General features: G+C 42.1%; 1 protein-coding gene across 3 annotated transcripts in view; it reads left to right on the plus strand.

Moving 5' to 3' along the window:
• Positions 1 to 4,854, plus strand: part of SMARCA2 (SWI/SNF related BAF chromatin remodeling complex subunit ATPase 2) — a 117,053-nt gene extending 112,199 nt beyond the window's left edge. For all 3 annotated transcript variants that reach the window (XM_081316507.1, XM_081316509.1, XM_081316510.1), the window contains 3 exons: positions 2 to 131; positions 421 to 563; positions 3,969 to 4,854. In XM_081316507.1, coding sequence (XP_081172633.1) covers positions 2 to 131; positions 421 to 563; positions 3,969 to 4,004 — 309 coding nt within the window. In that variant the 3' untranslated portion in view covers positions 4,005 to 4,854. The remainder of the gene's footprint in view (position 1; positions 132 to 420; positions 564 to 3,968) is intronic.
• Positions 4,855 to 23,890: the final 19,036 nt, after the last annotated feature.

A 23,890-nucleotide genomic window follows, 5' to 3' on the forward strand; every position in this document is an offset into this window, starting at 1 on the left:
GATCTATGAGGATTCCATTGTTCTTCAGTCAGTCTTCAAAAGTGCACGGCAGAAGCTTGCGAAAGAAGATGAAAGTGAGGAAGACAGCAACGAGGAAGAAGAAGATGAGGAAGACGAGTCAGAATCCGAATGTAAGTCTTTCATTCAAAAGCCGGAACAAACACAGTCTGACTTTTTTTTTTTTTTGCAAACTGACCGCCTTTGCCATTCAAGACGTAACTAGAGAACGTTCCACTTGGGCCAGTAAAATAACAATAAAATAAGGGTTCTTACCATTCAGATTACTTCAGGCTAAGTAATACATTTTTATGGCTTAGCTGTGGTTGTTGTAAATCTATAGGTCATAGTGGGACATACATGTTTGCTCGTAGGGTATCGATTTTGGCATTCAGGTTCTCAACAGTTTTTCTGCTTTCTCAGCAAAATCTGTGAAAGTGAAAATTAAGCTAAACAAAAAAGAGGATAAAAACCGAGATAAAGGGAAAGGCAAAAAACGCCAGGTTCGGGTCAAAGCCAAACCGGTTGTCAGCGATGATGATACTGATGAGGATCAAGATGAAAATGTAAGTATGGCCTTATTGGACCACTGATTTCTTTTCTTTTCCTTTTCCGTTTCTTTTTCTTTACTATTCACTGCTATCACAGTTTTTACACTTACTAAACTTTGCATGTTAATATTACGGAGGAGACTGAATTTTTTTTAAAGAAATCAGCGGTGAAGTTTGCAGTCTGCTTTCCATGCATTTATTTACGGCATATTCGGACAAAATATCAAAAGTGATATGAACATCACTGAACATCAAAATAGATTGTAGTTCTCAAGCCCATAGCAAATCACTCTGGGGATTATATCTCAATGCATTTTTCAAAAATCCTATGGAGTATGACCAAGCCTTGAGTTTACATAAAGTAGCTCTCTAATCTCAGTCAGTACAAAAGCTAAGTATTAAGAATTCACTGATGTAAGAAATAGAAGTGAGTGGGAGGTTATATTTTAACTATACTTTACTAGATTACTAGTGTATGTCGCACAGAATTGGAGTCAAGCATCTTCTAAATCTAATTAATTTATTCTAAGGTACACCAACATATATACAGTATGTCATATTTTAGAATTAAGAAATCAGGTTACCGTTAAATACAAGCTCAAGCCAGAGATTTATGTTCAATTCTAGAACTGAAAACATTGATTCTGTGTTGGCATCCCGCTTTCTAAGGGGAAAGGAAATCAAACGGTTTTGTTGCTGTTAATGAATGGGAGCCATGAATATTCGGTGCTCCACTAGAGGTCCCATTTTATGTTCAGCCCACTCCTGTGTTGCGAGACAGGCTGTTTGAAAGGTGGAGGTGGAGTGGCAGCCCCTGCTCTGAATCCTGCAGTTACAGTGCTTCTTGAATCCTCCAATCACTAACAGAAATAAGATTCCTTCTTACAGATCAGCTACATCCATTACCCTCACAGTGAACTTTCTTGAGAGAAGAAATCCAGTAACTTTGTAAGTCATGACAGTGCCAGGTATAATCTTCTTCACATTCCTGTTTGAAAGCCTGAGCGTAAGTTTGTGTGTGGTTTAACCACAGGCTTGGTGGCATGTACATATAGCCTTCAGCTGCTCCCAAAACTGGCTTGAGGCACTTTTAAGGACCTAATGAAATTCTTCTGAAGGAGTTAAAACACATTTAGTTCAGCAGAACCTGCATGCCCAGTTAGTTCTAGATTTCCATCTTGTTTTATTATTATTATTATTCAAGTTTTACTTGTTTTTCAATATTTACATATACATGTATTTGTGAAGCAATATGGTGGTTGAGTAGTGAAAAGTAACAAATAACAAGTCATTTGTAAATAGTTCAGGTTGCATCAATAAAGATTCCCTCTCTGATTCCCTTAGTTTTCACATAAGTCAAAGTGATCAAGTTAGTACATTTCTAGATATGACCTAATCAATTAAGAAAGTTTTCAATGTAATTAGACTAATACATATCAAAATCCTGTTTATAAGTTTTACCTAATTGCAATAAAATACTCTAAAGTGGCCTATAATATACAGAAGAAAGCTTACTTTTTGGGTAACCTACAATTCCCTATTTCAGTAAAGAATAATTCTCTTGTCTACAAAACTTACATTGTTCATTACAAATCATTCTTATGATTTAACAGTAACTTCTAGTTTTCATCTTAACAATTCACCAATTGTTAGAAAAGATTTTTTGTCTTAACCATTCAACACTTATTAAAATACTATCTTATAAGATTCTAACTTCTATAGTATAATTCAAAGTTTTATTTTAAAAGCTTAATTTTGTTTTCCTTTAAAAATCTAAAACCTAAATATGAAATCAGTTTATATTTTTTTAAGATTCCCCTTAGTCCATCGAAAAATATTTTTTTAAGTTCTGTCCTTACAAATCCCCCAAAAAAGACAAGTCTAAATCTTTAAATCTAACCTTCCTTTTGTGCCAATCAGGCTTCCATCTTAGTGTCTTTAAATTCTCAAATGTATCTCCCTTTCTTCCTCCACCTCTTATTTGAATCCACGGAGACCATCCAAATGACAGTTTTGCCAAGCTGGTGTCCCCTTTATAATCATTGAAATATTGCTTTAATAGCTCAGTTTTTGATGTTTGATGTAATTCTTGTTCCACTTCCATCTGGGTTAGGTAGAAAGTAGTAGCTAATGTTATCGTTTGATTAGCTGAATCCTCAACATACTGTATTTTAAGGCCTTTGATATCTTCGCTCTTAATGTTGCTTTCTTCAGGTGTTGTTTTTTGAACTGTAAGTTTTGTAGTTAAACTTGGAGTTTGGACTTCAAAGTTCTCTGTAGGCTGTGTTTGTTGCTCTTTGAAGTCTCCTATTTCAGTGTTAATTTCCAGTTCTATTTGTTTTTGGGTTGTCAGTTCATTATTTAAGGTCAAAGTTTGGTCTGGTGGCTTTGAGTTGTCAGGTTTATCATGCAATTTGGCTTTAATTTGCTCAGTTATAGCCAAGATTGTGTCCAATATCAATTTGTAGTTAAGTGGTGGGATATAGTCATCCATTTTGTTAGTGTTTACAGCTAAGTTTTCCATGGAGGCTATTTTAATAGAAGTCAGTAATTTTCTACCTCCAATGCTCCTAAAAGTTGTTTTCAGTGCTAGGTGTTTCCACACTTGTCTTTGAAGATAATATCAAGGACAACTCTGTTATTCAGTCAGCTGTCAGAATAAGCAAAAGGTTTACTTGCAATTCCAAGTTTGGCCACAGGATGTCATCAGTAGCATATAGAATAAGTTGTAAAATTCTTTTTTTTTTCCAAATTAATATAAAGCTTTTATATAATTAGTCCATTCTTTTTTCCTTAGTTCACATCTTAAACAGAAAATAGGGTAGTAGATCCCCACAAAAATATGAACTTTTTAATAGGTAGGAATGAGATTGCTTAGGGTTTTTTTTTGTTTAATCAGATGGTGTTTTTTTTCTTTCTTCGCTTTAAGGCTTAAAATGTTATTCCCCAAGTATACAAAAGCTGTTTTTTCAAAAAAGGGGGGGAGAAAATTTTTAGAAAAGTCCCACAGGCAGGCAGTTAGGGGGATAAGAAAGGAAAGGTCTCACCCAAGTCCTCCAGATTGCTTTGTTGTGCTAGATGGTGCTTTTGCTTTTGGCAGGGAACGGCTTAATGATCGGCCATGTTGATGGCTGGTCTCTTCTTTTTTGGGCCAAAAGGAGCTGCTCCAGATTCAAGCAGAGGGCTGCCGCCCTTCCACAATCACAGGAGGGCCTCCTTGCCCTCCAGGGCGACTTTTGACCCTTTTCAGGGTCCTCCAATGAAGAAAGATCAGACGGCAGAGAGGGAGCGCTCTCTGCACGTCCAAAAGCACCGTGCGTGCAAACCGGAAGCCCCATCTTGGTTTTTTTGTTGCCATTCCTTTACTCATTTTTTATTTTGAGAATATTCTAACTTTATCTCTGTACCTCTTCCATTTAGGACCAGTCAGAAGCAAGTGGAAGTGACGACGAGTGATCCACACAGTTGAATATTCGTAAACACAAAATTTCTTCTCTCGGTTTACACCCAGTGAATTCATTTGATCAGATAGGCATTGGGGGTGCTTCTGTATTCATATCATCTATAAATTAACTTTAGGGTTAGTACCAGACAAACATATTTCATGGTGTAAAAAAAATGTAACATACTGTGACCAAAAAGGCCTCAAAAGAAAAACAAAACAAAACCCTTTTGATGGGAAAAACATGGGTGGATAGTATAGTATATTTCTATGGGTTGGATTTAGCTAACTAATGGTTTGACAATTCCTGGGTTCGATATTTGATTAGATGCTCTCCATTGGCATCAAGAACATTTTTAAAAAAAAGTCTTTTGTAGCATTGCTAACCAGGAGCCATTAAAAGCAACTGGTGATTTTATTTTTCATCAGGCAATTTTCCACATTTTATTAGTTCCGTATCTGTTTTACATTGTGCTAAATATGCAGTTTTGTTTAATAGCTTCTAAATGTACAGTAGCTAGTCTCTCGCCCATCCTATACCATTTGTTGCTTCAGTTTATGCTCCATGATCTCTTGGGAAATAAAAATGCTTTTTGAACTGTATACATGAAATTTATGTCTACTGTAAACTTTACTTTCCCCCCCTCCCCTCTTTTTTGTCCCAATTATAAAAATTTGGATTTAAAATGCTGTTAAATATTGCGATTATAGTATAATGAATGGCTTTTTTCATCGGATTCTTTTGTGCTACCATTTATGGTTTGTTACCTTTTCTCAAAGTGTACTTAATCTTTGCTTTCTTTGCACAATGTCTTTGGTTGCAAGTCATAAGCCTGAGGCAAATAAAATTCCAGTAATTTTGAAGCAAGTGTCCTTCCTTTTCTTTACCAGGGCAGGGGTGGGGAGGAAGAGGCAGGCACTGATGATCCCCAACCCCATTCGCAAGTACTGAGAGATAACCCAGGTGCCGAGTTTGGGTCAACCTCACAGACATTCATTATTGCTGCTGCTCTGTTCCAGAAGCCATGTCCCTACGGATCACATTTACCACATGTTACATAGTTTTCAACATTACAATTTTTTTTATTTTTTGATACTCTGAGGGTTTTTCACAAATACCTTGTCAGGGGTAAGTGAACTAAAATAAAATATATATTTTAAAACAAAACAAATGAACAGTCGAGGTTATTTGAAGAACCATGTTTTTCCAATTATATCTACCCAACCCATCAGAGTGGGGAGGCAGGGCATGTTATAGGTCCCCTCTATTAAGGAGGCCCATTGGCGAGACTAAGAAGAAGGGCCTTCTCCATGCTGGCTCCTTTCCTGTGGAACATCATCCCTGCAGAAATAAGATTGGCCTCCACTTTGACACTCTTGCAAAAGGTCCTGAAGACACGGTGTTGCCAATAGGCCTGGGTCCCCCAGAGTGACATGGAGCCCATCAAGTGTTTGGTGTGATTGTTGTTTCCGGGGGGCAGTGGGGGCATGTTGGAGGTTTATGTCTGTAAGTGACCCGAGTCACTGTGAGTTGGACAGCCATATACATTTTCTTATTAAATAAATAGGCAATGTTGAGCTCCATAAAAATCGAAGAAAATAGGAGTGACATCGTTCTGTTATTGCTGGACCAGTCAGACACTCTGTTTAAGCAGAAATATCCACATCAGTGTTGGGGAACTGTGCAAGAGGATGCCCGTGGAGAGGGACCGAGTGCAAGGGACTACAGTGAACTGGCAATTTCTCAGGAAGGAGGAGGGGAGCCCATTCCAGAAAGTGGTGGTGGTGGTGGTGGTAGGAAATGAGCCAGGGTTGGAGTTCAGGGCTGGAGACAGAAGAAGAGAGTAAGGATAGGCACTCCCTAAAATCTGTCACGGTATCCATTAGAGTGAGAGTAGTAAGGGTTTAGGCTGGCAGGATTTTTTCTGTTGTGATGTAAACAAATAAAGAACTAAACTCGCTCAGTTGCTCTCTGTGGTCCTTGGGCTTATCCAAACAGGAACTTTGTTTGGCTTAGGAGTCATGCTGGGCACTGTTCCAGGAGGGGACTAAGATCTTGGCTGATGATACCAACACAACGTTAGAACTGAAATACGCCGCTCTGCTTTTTTGTATGGGAGAGGCTTAATGAAATAAAATAGTTGTCTCAAGCCTTGTAAACACCTGGGAAAAACTGGTGTCAATGCTGCTAACATCAAAGCAAGAACATCCAATGTTAGCAGCATTGACAGCTGGCTTGATTGAAGGTGGGTTCAGTGGTTTGCAACATTTGCCATCCATGTTGCTGTAAAAAATGCCAAAACACACACACATACACATCCGATTTATCTCGCATCCTCCCCTATGCCACAGAATTTCTATGAGGATTACAAAGGAGTTTTATTTCTATTTGTTTCGTATTAGTTCTGCCTCAAAAACAACAATTTTAGAGGAGGCCCACTCTTTAAAACAGGGGTCCCCGATCCTTGGACTAGCACCGAGCCATGGCCATGCAAACAAGCAAAGCCCCATCCATGGGATGCAGGCAGTATATGAAACCACGCCCCCTCCAGTCCGCAGAAAAACCTCTCCCCACAGAACCGGTCCCTGGTGCTCAAAATGTTGGGGACCTCTGCTTTAAATGGAAGTCCCTATTAATCTTATTAAATATTAATGTATCAGGTATACATGATCATGTGCACAGGCGGGATAAAAATATGATTAGGGGGGAAAAGTAACCCTATGAAATCTGTTGGCAGCAGTGGTGACAGAGTATCCATGCTTGTGACTATGCACACTGCTGCATTCTGGACTAGCTGTGTTTTCCAAGTGTCTTCCAGGGAGACCCTGTGTAGGATGCATTACGGTAGTCCAGCTACAAGGCCACTAGGGTGTGGGAGGACCAGATGGCCTCCCAATCAGATGCAACCTTTGCACCAGATGGATCTTGTGCAAAAATCTTTGAACAAGAACTATGAATCCAGATCTTTGTGCATCAATATGGGAAATAAAATGATAACTAGATTTAATTAGATCTCTTTCCTAGATAAGCCTAGCACACTTCGCTAGACTGCATTGATAAAGACATCAATTTTGTCTTCAGATGTATTGGAATCACAATGGACTGCAGGATCACATGGCTGGCTGGGGAATTCTGAGAGGCGAAGTCCACAAATCTTAAAGTTGCCAAGGTTGGATACTCCTGACTTAGAGTATTGCCTGAATGATACAACCCTCTACTGTTACCTTAGGACTGGAAAAGAAGTTCTAGAGAACATTATATTTTTAACTGATTTTTAAAAAACAAGTACAGTTGCCCCAAATCTTATACTAAGAAAATCCTTAAATCACCATAAGGAATTTAAATTATGATTGATGCAATCTTCTAATATTAAACCGTGTGGCTCTGCAGTACTTTGGACTTGAAGGCAACAAGGTGCTTTGGAGATCATGGGAGGCACATATGCAGCCTCTTCTGCAGCTCCATGAAGCAGGCTTGCAAAGGTGACCTTGCCACTGGTTATCTGATTCTAGAAAGGCACGCTTGTTTTTAGAAATGGCAGTCAGGTGCTTCACTCATGACTTACAACTCCAAAATACTTGCTTGCCTTTGAATCCGAAGTGCTACAGGCTGTATAGCAAAAATCAAACACTATTTTAATAATTACTATAATAAAAGCAGTTTTGTACTAAGCTGCTGCTACCTAATCTACAGTATACTCAGTCTGTTTTACAAGGTACAGTGGAACCAGTGGAACAGTCAGTACCAGACCTGGGCATTTTATGGGCCCCAAGCCCCAAGCCCAGTACGCTCCCACAGAGAGGGCCTCCTCAGGGTGCCACCGGTCAAAGAATGCCGACTGGTGGCCCCCAGGGGGAGGGCGTTCTCTGTGGGTGCACTGGATCTTTGGAACCATCTTCCGGTCGAGCTCCGGATGGCGCCCGATCTCCGCTCCTTCCGGCGCAATCTTAAAACCCATCTCTTTGAACAAGCTGGCCTGGCCTGATGGGACGGGGTTGGATTTTATAAATGGATTTTAACTTTTAATCTGTATTAATTTATTACGGGCACTGTTTAATTACTTTTTAATAATTTTTAATTTTTGTATCTTGTTTTTATGTATTGCCCTGTTCACCGCCCTGAGTCCTTCGGGAGAAGGGCGGTATACAAATTAAATTAATAAATAAATAATAATAATAATATATGGTCCTTTGGCTGTTCCAGTCCAGCCCACATGAGGTCAATTAGAAATTAGAAATCAAATGTAAATAAGTGTACGCTATGCACGCCATACAATTGCATTACTTTTATTTTGAAGATGACTGCTTTCCCCCCCCCCCAATTTACAAATGTACGTGAGTGCCTAAGCACCTTCACTGCCCTATTGGTTCGGTCCTCCACAACAGCACCAATTTTTCATGTGGCCCCTTGGAAAAATTAATTGTCCATCCTTGGTCTATATTATTAACAACAATTCACAAATTTCATGACAGGTTTTGTCACCTTTTTTCCATTAGGTGGAGTTATAACACTTTCTGGTCTCATGTTGAGTTCCTGGAAGATCAGATCAATAAAATTCAGTTTCTCTTGTATCCTTTTTTCTCCCACATTACCTTTTTTATGCTTTGTTTAAATATATTTCATTTTTTTATCATCTAAACTAAGTGAGGAAAAAAACAGATTTGGGGGGATTTGGATTTTTTTTTCTTGAGGAAAATTGACCCTTAAATATGCATAAACTGGTAAAAGATAATATTCTCAGCACCTGGATAGTTTTTGATAGGAATCTCAAAGGATTGTAACTTTCATTAATTGCCCCAAATCACAGAAGCATTAATTTATTGGTATTGACCATTTACTACATCTAATAAAAGTTGACGGAGTGTTTTAGTGAATGCTATTTGGGAAATAATTTCTTTTTCTTTCACAATTTCATTCATGCTAAGAAAAAAAAATTGCAGCTTCTGTAAGTATTCAGTAAGATTTTCCTGATTCATTTACACTAAACAGTTCCTATATTTAAAACTGCTTTTAATAGCATTTAATTTTGCATTCAAAGGTATAAATCCTGGGTACCCCTACACTAGCTAGGAGAAGGGCTGTTCTTTTTAATGCTACTTCTGCAATTTTATTCTGTTTGCAAACAGCATTTTTGTCCTTATGTTGTAAAAGTTAATTACCTCAGTTCTACACAGATCTAATCCACTAATCTTTGGGATAATGCTGAATGTGTTTTTTTAAAATAAGAACATAAGGGAGCAATGATAGCTCAGTTAAATCAAAAATCAATAAACCATGAATGAATAGGAGCTATAAAAATGGATGAAATAGCTCATCACTTTCTGTGACTGATTATATTTGCTGGAAATTAAACTGCAATTTTTCTCCATATCCTCAGCAGACACCATTTCAAATAAATAGAAAATAATAATCCTTCTAAATCCGTAACAGATTGAGGCTCTTTTTTATTACACTTTATAATCTTTTCCCCCATGTTGAGTCCATCGTGTAAACAAGGAGGAAAAGCTCTATTTCCCACAAGGTAAAATGTGAGATGTAAGAAGGTATAAAACCAAAATAAAGTCACTGAAAAAAATGACTTTATCACCATTTTCCACACTTACAACTACTGCAACATCGCCATGGTCACATAATCAAAATTCAGACACTTGCCTACTGACTCATATTTAGGATGGGTTGCAGAGTCCCGGAGTCACGTGCTCGTCTTTTGTGACCTCCTGACAAGCAAAGTCAATGGAGAGGTCACAGTCACTCGGCAACTATGTCACTAGCTTAACAATTGTGGTGACTCACTTAACAACTGTGGCAAGAAAGGTCATAAAATGGGGCAAAATTCACTTAACAACTGTCTTGCTAAGCAACAGAAATTTTAGGCTCCTTTGTGGTCATAAGTTGAGGACTGTATGCGCAGTTTGCTAGAAATCAGTGAGGTGGTTTCCCATCATTTTCAAGAAGGAAGCACAAAGCACAGGAGCAAAGTAAAGGCATAGTAAAGAGGCCCAGAGTCGCAATTCTCACCTTGCCTAGCATAAATTGATCCTATCCCGGTCCTCAGGGTTAATGCGTGGACATCTAAGATATGCAAGCTGTGTTGAACAGATAACCTCAGCCTCCTTCTGGGTATGCCACAGCAGTGGGCAATGAGTCTTTGCAGACTCCATACCTGCTGAACATAAAGACCACTCATCAGAAGGAGATGAGGTGGAGATCAGAAAAGAAGGGAGACGGCAGAAGTTAACAAAGAGGAACTTATACAGTATTATAAGTATCATTCGTTTGGTAAGCATTTGAAGTTAACAATGACACTAAAAACAGCAACTTATGACCATTTTTCACATTACAACCGTTGCAGCATCCTCATGGTCATGTGATCAAGATTTGGATGTTTGAAACTGGCATGTATTTATAAGAGTTGCAGTGTCCTGGCGCCATGGGATCACCATCTGTAACCTTCTCAGATGGCTTCTGACAAGCAAAGTCAATGGGGAAAGCCAGATTTGCGTAATGACTGCATGATTCCCATAATAACTGCAGTGATTTGCTCAACAACTGTGGCAAAAAGGTGGTAAAATGGGGCAAAACTCACTTAACAACTGCCTTGCTTAGCAACAGAAATTTGGGGCTGAGTTGAGGTCGTAAGCTGAGGACTAGCTGCAGACAGGATTACTGGATAACCTTTATCAGGAACTACACAAAGAATTGAGGCCTTTGAACTATGGTGCTGGAGAAGACTCCTGCGAGTCCCTTGGACTGCAAGGCGATCAAACCGGTCAGTCCTAGAGGAGATCAACCTTGGCTGCTCTTTAGAAGGCCAGATCCTGAAGCTAAAACTCAAGTACTTTGGCCACCTAATGAGAAGGAAGGACTCACTGGAGAAGAGCCTAATGCTGGGAAAGATTGAGGGCAAGAGGAGAAGGGGACGACAGAGAATGAGGTGGCTGGATGGAGTCACTGAAGCAGTAGGCATGAGCTTAAATGGACTCCAGAAGATGGTAGAGGACAGGAAGGCCTGGAGGAATGTTGTCCATAGGGTCGCGATGGGTCGGACACGACTTCGCAGCTAACAACAACAACAACAACACACAAAGACTACATAAGTAAGGAGCTGCTTATAACCTCCAGCTGAGGCTGAAAGACCTATTGTGACTGCAGAAGATTTAAGTTTCAAACTATTGCTATCAGAACAGTTCGCCTCCTGAATTAGGCATTTTATTTGGAAGATTATTTTGAGTTCTTCATTTTTCTTAATTCATTTTGTTTACTAAATTTATATCTGGGCTATCAGGACTGCATTGTGTCAAGCACATGTAGATTTCCCTGACATTGTATGCCATGTGGTCAGTGCTTTTTTTGTAAAAGAAAAAGGTGCCGGCACTCACACATGTCATACATCCCGCCTTGCCTACCCTACAAGGTTCCATTCAAAAAAGGTGCCGGAACTCCGTTCTGAGCGTTCTATGAGAAAAAAAGCCCTGCATGTGGTAAATAATAAATAATAATGTACATTTACATGCCACCAGTCTCCCCGATAATAAGGCGATTCTGGGTGGCTTACAAACAGTAAAAAGAGAAATAGAGAACAACATTAAAATTGTAAAACTATGCAAGAAAAAGTAAGTAGATGAAAAAATAAATAGAGTTTGTTTAGTTTTCAGATTCTGCCCTTGACTGCTTAAGGAACCAGGGATAAGCTGCCCTTTTGCCATGCCTTTGAACAGCCGGTGTTTGCTTTTTGTGATAGGCCAGTCAGTTCTCCACCTGTGTCTATACAGGCCTTTGTGGTTCCCTTCCATCATTTCTGCAGCATTACACTTTCTTGCCAGCCTCACTCCCTCAAATTGAGACCTCAGATAATTAATGCTACCATATCTAGACTCGCAGATTCAAAAATGTGTCGTATTGGAAGCAACCAACAGAATAATCTAGTCCAATTGTCTGCAATATGCAGGAAAATCAATTAAATCATCATGGCTGTCCAGCCTCTTCTTAAAAGGCTCCACAGATGAAACTGTGACAGGAGCAACCTTGTTAGTAAGGATGATGTCACGCAATATTTTGCAACAGGTCCCACATATATACATCCAACTCCATTCAGAGTGGTGCTACAGAACTGGTCTTATCTCTCATGCTTATTACAATAGCGTGAAATATCACCCATGGATTTCAAACTTCACATGACTCAATACAATAAAATTGCTGGGTCTGTGATACAGTTAGAGGTTTTTTTGGACCCTAACAGATTATTGACTGGGGGGAAATATCGCAAAACATAGTTACCTTCTCTTATAAATAATTCAACTTGGAATATTTATTCAGTGTAAATATCCATCCATTATCCACCTAGGACACAGAATGCCTTCTTTTTTCAAAGGTTCCCCTCCCCCCCAGTGAACTGGCAAAGAACTGTTTGTGTAGCTGTTCTGTGATTTTCTGAATATATTTTTGCTGTAATCTCTTTTCTCTGCTAATATTAGAGGAATTGTTTTTTCACTCCCTGGAAACTTTTTATTCTGTTGGCTTTTGTATTATGTTATTTCCATGTTATTATTCATACTTATTGATTTGTATCTGGCAGAAGGGGATGTTGCAAAAATGCTGTTGAGTGTCTAATGGTTTTATCCTGATAATATTTTTGCCACATGTTATGCTGACTTTGGCATCTCTGTGGCAGAAATGCAATTTAGAAATCTTATTTAGAAGGAAAGAAAGATGAAGCAATCAGTTCCTTCCAGAAGAAAAGTTCTATAAATAAGCATAAGAGAGGCCTACATAACTGGCAATAAACAATGTCCCAGTTTTAAATTTACTTCTTTAATTGGAAACCAGCAGAAAATTCAGGTAGTCCTCGAATTACAATAGTTCATTAATGACTGTTTAAAATTACAACGGCATTGAAAAAAGTGACTGAAAAAAGTGACCTATGAATATTTTTCACACTTACAACCATTGTAGCGTCCCCATGGTCTCGTGATCAAAATTCAGATGCTTGGCACCTAATTCGTATTTAGGACAGTTGCAGTGTCCTGGGGACATGTGATCAGCTTTTGCAAACTTCTGACAAGCAAAGTCAATGGAGAAGCCAGATTCACTTAACCAATTTGTTGCTAACTTAACATCTGCAATGATTCACTTAACAACTGTTGCAAAAAAGGTCGTAAAATGTCTCACTTAGCAACATAAATTTTGGGCTCAATTGGGGCCATAAGTCGAGGACTACCTGTAACCAGTAGTCCTGGAATTCCAGACAGGAAGATACAAAGCAAACTCAATTGGGAGAGAGAAATTTGAGAGGGCAGAAGAAGCAAGGTATCAACTTTTTAGGGGAATCTGTACTACTAAATCCTGTAATCTTAGTGCCAAATAATGAACACTGTAACGCAAATAAACCATAACTTCCTTAGAAAAATGGAGAATCTAAAAAAAATCAATTATAGCGTGCATAGAATAATCACTGAAGAAACTCTGGCAGATACAGCACTCCACTGTATTGATTCACTAAAATCAGTAAATCAGCTCCACTTTAAAGTTGTAAAGCTGCTTTTTCACAAGGCAACTGGACTTTGTTTTTCTTTCAAGATGCTTCACTTCTCATCCAAGAAGCTTCTTCAGCTCCACTTTAAAGGCAACATTTTGCTATAATTTAAAAAAGTACGGATACCCTCAAATTGAGTACATTTTTGGTAAATGTAGTCAATTTTCTTGCAACAGTGTAGAAACAGTCCTGGATTTTTCTCATAGGCCCCCATCCAACTTCTGCCATCTGCTGCAAAAAATAATAATAAATCCAAACATAAACACTGATGTTGAATTATATCTGGAAGAACCAGCCTATACCCGTATTCACACATGGACAGAAATGTTAGGAGCCAGAATGCTGAAAATTTTACAATACAAATTAGTTAAGCAATCATTTATGGAACATTTACAGGAAGAGGAAGTATATATACTTCAAAAATAGATATTTGAGATAATGAGACATTACTTGAGAAATTTAAGGAATGAAAACAAAGCGGGAGAAGTCTTAAAACATTACTTAATTTTAAATTCAACAACACATTGAAAAAAAACCATTCCCAAATATATATAGGTAGTCCTCAACTTATGACCACAATTGAGCCCCAAATATATGTTGTTAAGTGAGAAATTTGTTAAGTGAGTTTTGCCCCATTTTACGACTTTTCTTGCCACATTTGTTAAGTGAATCACTGAAGTGAGTAACATGATGGTTAAGTAACTCTAGCTTCCCCATTGTCTTTGCTTGTCAGAAAGTTGCAAAAGGTGATCCCATAACCCAGGGTCATTGCAACTGTCCTAAATATGAGCCAGCTGTCCAAGCAGTCAAATGTAAATCATGTGACCATGGGGATGCTGCAATGGACATAAGTGTGAAAAATGATCAGAAGTCACTTTTTTCAGGGCTATTGTGACTTTAAATGGTCACTAAACAAACTGTTGTAAGTTGAGGACTTCCTGTACCAGAGTCCTATGAACAAAATCCTTAGCTTCCCAAGCTTTCATTTCATCTTTCCATTATTCTCTGTCGCTGCATTCTGTCCAGAACTCTTAATTGTTATAGTTTGCATTTTATTAATGGAGTTGGACTGCGCATAAATTAAACAGATAGACAAACTTATCCAGGCAATGAAACACATAGAAAAACAGAACCTAATTATCTCGTGAAAATGCTTTGTGCTGATGTACATTACACAAGCTTTCATTCACATTATAGGATTTGTTTAGTGAGAGTAGTTGTGATGCACAAATAGAGAGCTCTCCTTTCTGCTTATGGTTTTTGCCCTGCATTCTCATACAGCATACAACTCTAAAGTGTCATAACAATGAGCAGATTTATTTTTTATTTTTTATTTTAATTCCATTTATATCCCGACCTTCTCCGAAGACTCAGGGTGGCTTACAAGCTTAGCAGTAGCCTTCATTCTATGTATATGCCTGCTTATTAGGGCTTTCACACACACCCCAAGCGGCATTATTACAAAGTCAGCTTAATTGCCCCCAACAATCTAGGTCCTCATTTTACCTACCTCGGAAGGATGGAAGGCTGAGTCAACCTTGAGCCTGGTGGGATGCGAACCTGCACTAATTGCAGGCAGCTGGTGTTACTTAAGGAGGCATTAGCCCACTGCTCCACCAAGGCTCAAAGATGAATACTTTGTGATATCTCCCAAATATTGAGATCCCTAAGGTGTGTCCAACCTTGGCAACTTTAAGTTTTGTGGACTTCAACTCCCAGGATTCCCTAAATAGCCATGGGGAAGCTGGGAACTGAAGTTCACAAATCTTAAAGTTGCAACAGTTGGACCAAATGGGGCTTTGGTATGAACCAGCATAATCCTCATGGTAAAATTCTGCTGATTCTCTAACTCAATGATGATAAACTGAATTTGCATCTCAAAATCCCATTGCTTTTGTGGGAAAATATGCACAGCTTCTGTACTGATTCTAAATGGCACCAGGGGTGTCAAACATCATAGAGGCCGCGTCCACCCCAGCTCCAGCAATGCGAAAAGTCACGATACGTTGTGACACGTCACATGATATGGTGAGTTTGACACCCGTGCACTAGGACATGTGTTTTAATTTCCTTGTGGCACTTAAAGTGATAGAGCAGGACTAATCCTATTAACAAAGGAGGTTCAAACCTCCTGAATTCTCAGATTTGACAATAATAGGTGAACTTCAAAGTACAACCTTGAATTGAAAACTATACATTTAGTATGGACTGCTTATTTAAAGAAGACAGGACATAAATGTTCTGTTTTGATCTGCTAATGTATTTAAAGATGAATCATTGGTAACTGTTCCTTGCTACCAAGTTCAAAAAGCTGCTCATCCTTTTACTAAAAAAACACCCTTTCTGTTATTAATCGGCTCCTACTTAAAACAATGACCAATCATTTGCTAAAGGGGTATTTTGCCAGCTCCATCCAGAGTTTTCCTTTTCCTTTGAGATTGAGTTGGAGGCTGAACCAGGCCTGTGGCTTCTCCAATTGAGCTGGAAACCTGCAACTCAAACTCTATAAATTTTAACAGGGTGGGGGGGGGAGAGAGAGAGAGAATCTACTGCAGAGTTTCAAGAAAATGTCTCAGATGTATAATAGCTAACCCTGAAACCAGAAATTATTTTGCAGGCACCGGTGCTGTTGCCATGGTTTCTGAGGCAATAACTCCAAGGTCATTTCCTGAAAATCCTTCACTCCTTATGTCAGCAGAGTGTTAGATTCACTCTTTCCAAACCTCCATGGTGCTAGCCATATCAAAGTTCAACTGCAACAGCCTTCCTAAAAAGCCCCAAGAGAAATATCTGAAGTATTTTCCAATAACAATCAGACAAAACACCTAATGCAACTGGAATTTAATGATGGTGGGCTTCTCCTCAGTTCAAAAACCCTGGCAAAAACCCAAACAAAATATGATTTTCTTGGTGCCTCAGCCATGGCCTCAAGAAGAACCAGGCCACTGGACTAGCCAGCAGTTTGCACAGGTTGTCCTCAACTTACGACCACAATGGAGCCCAAACCTTCTGAGGCTAAGCAAGTAGTTAGGTGAGTTTTGCCCCATTTTATAACCCTTCTTGCCACAGTTGTTAAGTGAATCACTGCAGTTGTTAAGTAACACGGTTGTTAAGTGAATCTGCCTTCCCCATTGACTTTGCTTGTCAGAAAGTTGCAAAAGGGGATCACATGATCCCAGGCACTGCAACCCTCATAAACACATGCCAGTTGCCAAGCACTCAAATTTTGATCATGGGATTATGCACATGCTGCAACGGTCATAAGCATGAAAATCCATTGTAAATTCCTCTTTCAGTGTTGTTGTAACTTTCAGTGGTCACTAAATGAATGGCTGTAAGTCGAGGACTACTTGTACACCAAATAGTCAAGATATTAAAAATACTTTTTTAAAAAAGGGAATGCAGTAAACTGGTTCTGAGATAAACTTGCTTCTTTCCTTCTGTCTTTCTGAAGATTAGTAGTAACTTAAATGACAGCAGAGAGGCTACAAATTTTCACCTCTTTCTCACACTTTGTTAGTACAATTTTCTCCAGTGAAGAACCCTAGAGTCCTCCAAAGCTTACACACAGTGGTGGGATTCAGTCGGTTTGCACTGGTTCGGCAGAATCGGTAGCTAAATGTTGTAGAGTTCAGAGAACTGGCTGAACCCATGCTGCTTCTGGAAGTCCATTCTAGGCCTCGGAGGCTTGGAGGAGGCCTCCCAGGCCTAAAATGGCCCACAGGAAACGTGTGGATGTCACTTCTGGAAGTCTGTTCTAGGCCTCAGAGGCCCAGGCCTGCATCCGCACAGAGAACTGGTCGTTCAGGTATTTGAATCCCACCACTGCTTACACACACATCTGGTCCATTTGGATAGGTGTTCCTAAAGGAAGGCAGCATCTAAGAATGGATGTTGGATTGTTGCTAGGAACCACCTAGCAAAATTGTGATTGCCTTATATTCAGTTGGATCGTCACTCTGTCTCAAACATCTCCCTGAGATGTGACCCCAGGAGAATAAAACAAATAAAATTGGCAAGATCTTTGTAACTAAATGCCATCCCCTCAAGGCAGTGCAGGATTAATTCATGCAATTAAAGTATTCATTAGTACAACCCACTGGGAAAATTAAAAATAAAATTCCACTGAAGAAGGTGCAACTGTAGGGAGCTGGCTTCCTCCCACCCCTGGCAGTGTAGTTTGGGAAGTAACATTCCCTTAAGACTAGGCCTCAGCCCTGCTGGAGGTGAGTAGCTACAATTTTATTTGTAATTCAGTATTTTGCTTCAGTGATTCATAAGACTCAGGCCTGGATGTTTCGTATAAACAGTATTTATTTATTTATTTATTTTATTATATTTATATACCGCCCTTTCCCGAAGGACTCAGGGCGGTTTACAGGGTGATTAAAACAAAAAAATACAAAAGTTAAAAAAAAAATTAAAAAAATTATATCCGTCCCTGAACAAATAAAACCCCAGTTAAAATTAAAATTAAAATTCTCAGCCTGGGCCAGAGAGCTCAAAGAGCCAGGTCTTCAGGTCCCGGCAGAACGAACGGAGGTCGGGGTCAGTCCTAAGCTCCACTGGCAGCTGGTTCCAGAGGGCAGGCGCCCCCACTGAGAAGGCCCTATCCCTGGGTGTTGTCCGCCGGCAGTCTCTTACCAGCGGTACCCTGAGAAGACCCTCCCTGTGGGAGCGCACCGGACGAAGGGAGCTTGATGCCGGCAGCAGGTGTTCCCTCAGATAACCCGGACCCAAGCCATTTAGGGCTTTATAGGTCATCACCAGCACCTTGAATCTCACCCAGAGGGCAACCGGGAGCCAATGCAGCTCGCGGAGTAGAGGTGTTACATGGGAGTATCGGGAAACCCCCATCACAACTCGCGCGGCCGCATTCTGCACCAGTAGAAAGCTGTTTTCAAGTAAGTACTTCAAATTAGGTGTTTTAATGTTTTTCAGTGTTTTAATGCTTTTTTTTTTACTATTTTTATTGTTTTAATTTTTAAAAAGTTTTAATTGTAATGTATGTTTTTAATTGAGAACTGCCAAGAATCATTTGCTGTGATGGAAGGAAGGAAGGAAGGAAAGCTGTCAACGCCATAAAGTTATTTAAATGGTGAGTTGCAAGCTCTGTAAACTCAGGGGAGTCCACCGGAGTCAAAAACATCACAATGTCAACCACAGCCATGTGATTGTGCCCCATCCCTTTCCCCCATGCTTAGTGAGGCATGTAAAAAAGGTTGGAACTGGTTCACACAATTGTGGTCACCATCTGAACTTTTACACACACACACACACACACACACACACACACACACACATGCACACACACAGAACACACATGGATGCCCCTGTGTGTAATTAAGTCCTCTTGGAGTTTATAAGTAAACATCCCACTGTAATGTTGTTTAGGCCTCCCGCTCATTTTGAATTTGTGTCATCTCATCCTCTGAGGACTTTGTGATGAAAAAGCAAATATCCAGAACATGAAAAATAGTTAAGGATTCTTTTAATAGGAAGCAGTCAGCCCTTTGAGGTAGGTCTGCTCAAGCAAAAGTAAAAGCAGGAATATTTATTTATTTATTGATTGATTGATTGATGGGATTTATATCCCGCCCTATCTCCCGAAGGACTCAGGGCGGCTAACAACAAACATATAATAAGTACAGAAATCAAGATAAAAATAAAATTGAAATCATCTGTGCAATAAATTAAAATTAAAGAATTAAAAATAAATTAAAAATTTTAAATATAAATTAATTAAAATGCCTGTCAGTCCAGGTCAGCCTGGTGGAACAGGAGTGTTTTGAGGCCGCGGCGAAAGGATTGGAGGTTTTGGGCCATCCGAAGCTCAGGGGGGAGCTGATTCCATAGGGCTGGCGCTCCCACAGAGAAGGCCCTCCCCCTGGGGGTCGCCAGCCGACATTGCCTAGCTGACGGTACCCTGAGGAGGCCTTCTCTGTGTGAGCGTACTGGACGATGGGAATTTGTTCCCGGCAGCAGATGGTCCTGCAAGTATCCCGGAATAGCAGGAATTGCCTTTATTACAGTAAAATAGAAAAGCAGAAATTTGAAAGCCTATCCAGTTTCCTCACTGACTGAATAAAATCAATTTTGTTCTATCTTGCCTTTCCTTCCATTTCAGGACTGTTTAATCTTTGTCCCAAATCCCATTAAGATAGGGGCAGGCAACTATGGCTCCTTTATGATCTGTGGACTTCAAGTCCCAGAATTCCTGAGCTGGCCATGCTGGGTTAGGAATTCTGGGAATTGAAGTCCACATGTTGTAAAGGGCCTTTGTTGCTCACCCCTGCCATGTCTTTCCAAGATCAGCTCTAAATTCCTTTATAGAAGCAAAACAGTTTCTTTCTACAAGTCAAGAAGTACTGAAGCAAGGACTTCAACTGATCTTTATATTCATTTGATCTTTCTGGGATGTTCCACTTGGAAGTAAGATCATTTTGTAATCTATTTAATATTATTTAAATATTTCTTGCCCCATTTTTTTTTCTTTTTCATTTACTTTTCATATTGGGATAAAATAATGATTAAACAGTTTGTTTTAGCTGTCAGTGATAAAAATTCCTAGATATCTGTGGGGATTCTCAGTCATCCAGGTCATGGTTGTCCCAAAGGTGCTTTTCCAAAAGACAACTGGACTTTCTTGGATTTTTCCTTCAAAACGTTTTGCCTCTCATCCAAAAACTGAAGAAGCTTCTTGAATGAGAAGCAAAATGTTTTCAAGGGAAAAAAAAACAAGACAGTCCACTTGCTTTTTGGAAAAGCACCTTTGGGATGAATTCCTAGATCCTTGAAGAAGATTTGCCTTCTACCAGAATATTTTATTTTATTTATTTATTTATTTATTTATTTGTTTTTATAAACCACCCTTCTCCCGAGGGACTCGGGGCGGTGTACAGAATAAGGTAGGCATACAGAATGAACAATAGTGAAAAAAACAATAGTAAAATACAAACTGGGACCCCAATTAGAGCTATCAGGCCAGGCCGGACTGCTGGAACAGGTAAGTTTTTAATTCGCGCCGGAAGGTGCGGAGGTCGGGGGCCATCCGGATTTCGGTTGGTAAGCTGTTCCAGAGGGCTGGCGCACCCACTGAGAATGCCCTCCCCCTGGGGGCCACCAGCCGACATTCCTTGAGCGGTGGCACCCTGAGGAGGCCCTCTCTGTGGGAGCGCACAGGACGGTGGGGTGCTGACATTGGCAGAAGGTGCTCCCGTAGGTAGTCCGGACCCATGCCATGTAGGGCTTTGTATGTCATTGTTAGCACCTTGAACTTCACACGGAAGGCAACTGGAAGCCAGTGCAGCGCACGGAGGAGAGGTGTGATATGGGAGTATCGGGAGGCTCCCAAGAGTGTCCGTGCCGCTGCACTTTGCACCAGTTGAAGCTTCCGAGTGGATCTCAAGGGCAGCCCCATGTAGAGAGCGTTACAATAGTCTAGGCGAGAGGTCACAAGAGCATGGGTGACTGTACGTAAGGCATCCAGGTCCAGATAAGGCCGTAATTGGCGAACTAGTCGAACCCGGGAGAAGGCCCCCTTGGTCACAGCTCCTATGTGATCTTCCAGGGAGAGCTGCGAGTCAAGGAGGACACCCAGGTTGCGGGCCCTATCAACAGGGGGTAGTAACTTGTCTCCGATGTTAAGGGATGGGATGTTCTGAGTATCCTGGCTTGCCGGTACGTACAGCCATTCAGTCTTGTCCGGGTTCAGTTGAAGCCTGTTCCTCCCCATCCATTCCCGGACCGCTTTCAGGCAGCGGGACATCACGTCGAGGGCATCACTGATGTTGTTTGGAGTTGAGATGAAAAGCTGGGTGTCATCAGCATACTGATGGTACCCTACTCCAAAGCTGCGAATGATCTCGCCCAGCGGTTTCATGTAGATGTTGAACAGGAGAGGCGAGAGGACCGACCCCTGAGGGACTCCGCAAGCGAGAGGCCTCGGGGTCGACCTCTGTCCCCCTGCCAACACCGACTGCGAGCGACCCTGGAGAAAGGAGGAGAACCAACGTAGAACCGTGCCTCCCACTCCCAGTCCCCTGAGGCGTCGCAGTAAGATACCATGGTCGATGGTATCGAAAGCCGCCGAGAGGTCTAATAAGACTAGGACAGAGGAATGGCCCCTGTCCCGGGCTCTCCAGAGATCATTTATCAGAGCGACCAATGCCGTCTCCGTGCTGTAGCCCGGCCTGAAGCCCGATTGGTACGGGTCTAGATAAACCGCTTCATCCAGGATCTGAGGGAGTTGGTGCGCCACCACGCTCTCAACAACCTTCGCAAGGAAGCGAAGATTGGAGACTGGACGAAAGTTATTCAATGAGGATGGGTCCAAGGTGGGCTTCTTGAGGAGAGGTCTCACCACCGCCTCCTTCAAGGCGGTGGGGAAGTGACCCTCACTCAGAGAAGCGGAGATGACCGCCAGGAACCAGCCTCGTGTCCCCTCTCGAGCTGCATATGCCAGCCAGGAAGGGCACGGGTCCAGTAAGCATGTGGAGGAGCTCAACCTCCTCATAATCCTGTCCACTTCCTTAGGAGTCACAGGATCAAATTCCTCCCAGATGACGTCGACAAGACTGTCCATGCCTTGTTCTTCCAGCTCAGCCCAGTTGGAGTCCAGGCCGGTTCGGATCCGAGCAATTTTATCCAGCAGATATTGTCCGAATTCCTCGGCTCGACCCTGCAAGGGTTCCTCCCTCACCTCTTGGTTCAGTAGGGAGCGAGTCACCCTGAACAAGGCAGCCGGGCGATTATCTGCGGACGCGATGAGGGTGGAAAAGTAGTTGGATTTTGCCACCCTTATCGCAGCGAGATAAGACCTGGTGAGGATTCTTAATCGCAATCGGTCTGATTCGGATCGACTGGATCTCCAACGGCTCTCTAGGCCCCGTCTCCGACGCTTCATCTCCCGGAGCTCCGCGGTGAACCATGGGGCTCGCTGGGATCTGCGCCGGGTCAGAGGCCGCAAGGGTACAACTCGGTCCAGAGCCTCCGTGGCTGCCTTTTCCCAGGGATCCATTAGGCGCCTAGGGCGGTACCATCTGGTTGGCACCGCGCACCCACGGCGAGGGGTGGCAAAGGGGAAGTCTAGCCGCACGAGGTGATGATCGGTCCATGACAGGGGCATAACAGTCGTGGCACCCCCACCGATATCATCGCGCCACCGTCCAGACAAGAACACCAAGTCTGGGGTGTGGCCTCTCTCATGAGTCGGTCCAGAAATTATTTGCGACAGGTCCATGGCCGCCATGGAAGCCATGAACTCCCGAGCCAGATCGGACGATCCTCCCAGGGACGGTAGGTTAAAGTCGCCCAAGACCATGAGTCTTGGGAATTCAACCACCAACCCTGAGAGGACATCGAGTAGCTCGGGCAGGGCTGCCGCTGCACGATTAGGTGGTAGGTATGCCAGCAGCAGGCCCAACTGCGCCCCCGGGCCGTATCTCAGTAGGAGAGACTCACACCCGACCATCTGAGGGACGGTGATCTCTCGCGGGCTAAGGGATTCCCTGATGATAACTGCCACTCCCCCGCCCCTCCCGTGGATCCGAGGCTGGTGCAGCACCTGGAAACCTGGCGGGCAGAGGTCAACCAGAGGGACACCACCCTCTTGGCCCAGCCAGGTTTCCGTGATGCAAGCCAGGTCCGCGTGCTCGCTCTCCACTAGGTCACGAACAAGGTGTGCCTTGTTAGCTACGGACCTGGCATTCAGGTAGACCAGCCTTAGCATAGGAGGCTGCACACCTTCGCTCCCGGGTCCTCCGGGGAAGTACAGAGGGTCGGAGCGTCTCACCGCTTGTACAGAGCGGAGATGACACTCCCGGTGACGATACGGCCCTCTGTTTGTGCACCTTCTGCTGTTCCCCACCATCCTGGGAATAGGATGTTCGTCAGTACGCCATTGGTTATTGTCGGCGACTGGTCCTCGTTTCTCACCATCGCGAATGGTCGTAGGCCTAGCCTGCGTTATGGTACCCGGAAGGCCTGCCTTCCCCGAGCAGCCATACTCTTTTCCCGCCCCCCTCCCTAACCCGACAAAAAACTTAACAAGAAACTTAACCAGGGGCCTCTTGTTGGTCTTGTGATGGAGGCCCCTGACCCTGCCTGGCCATCTCTCAGAGGCCCAATGGTCGGGCCCGTCATCGAGGTTTGATGTATTGAAGGCAGGACGAACCCAGGAGAGGGGGGAACTCCTGAGGGCGAGTAGATCTATGCAAGAATATTGAAGACGCATAGGGAGCATTGGGGAGCATTGGGAAGGCGGTCCCCTGGGTGGAGCATTAGAAGGAGGGTCTAGTCGGGTAGGTGGGTATCTGGACCGTCACCCAGTCACTGCCACTTGGTTGGGTGAACCCCAGAAGCAGGCC

The sequence above is a fragment of the Vipera berus genome, assembly GCF_964194415.1.
Source record: "Vipera berus genome assembly, chromosome: 2".
In the NCBI taxonomy this organism is placed as follows: domain Eukaryota; kingdom Metazoa; phylum Chordata; class Lepidosauria; order Squamata; family Viperidae; genus Vipera; species Vipera berus.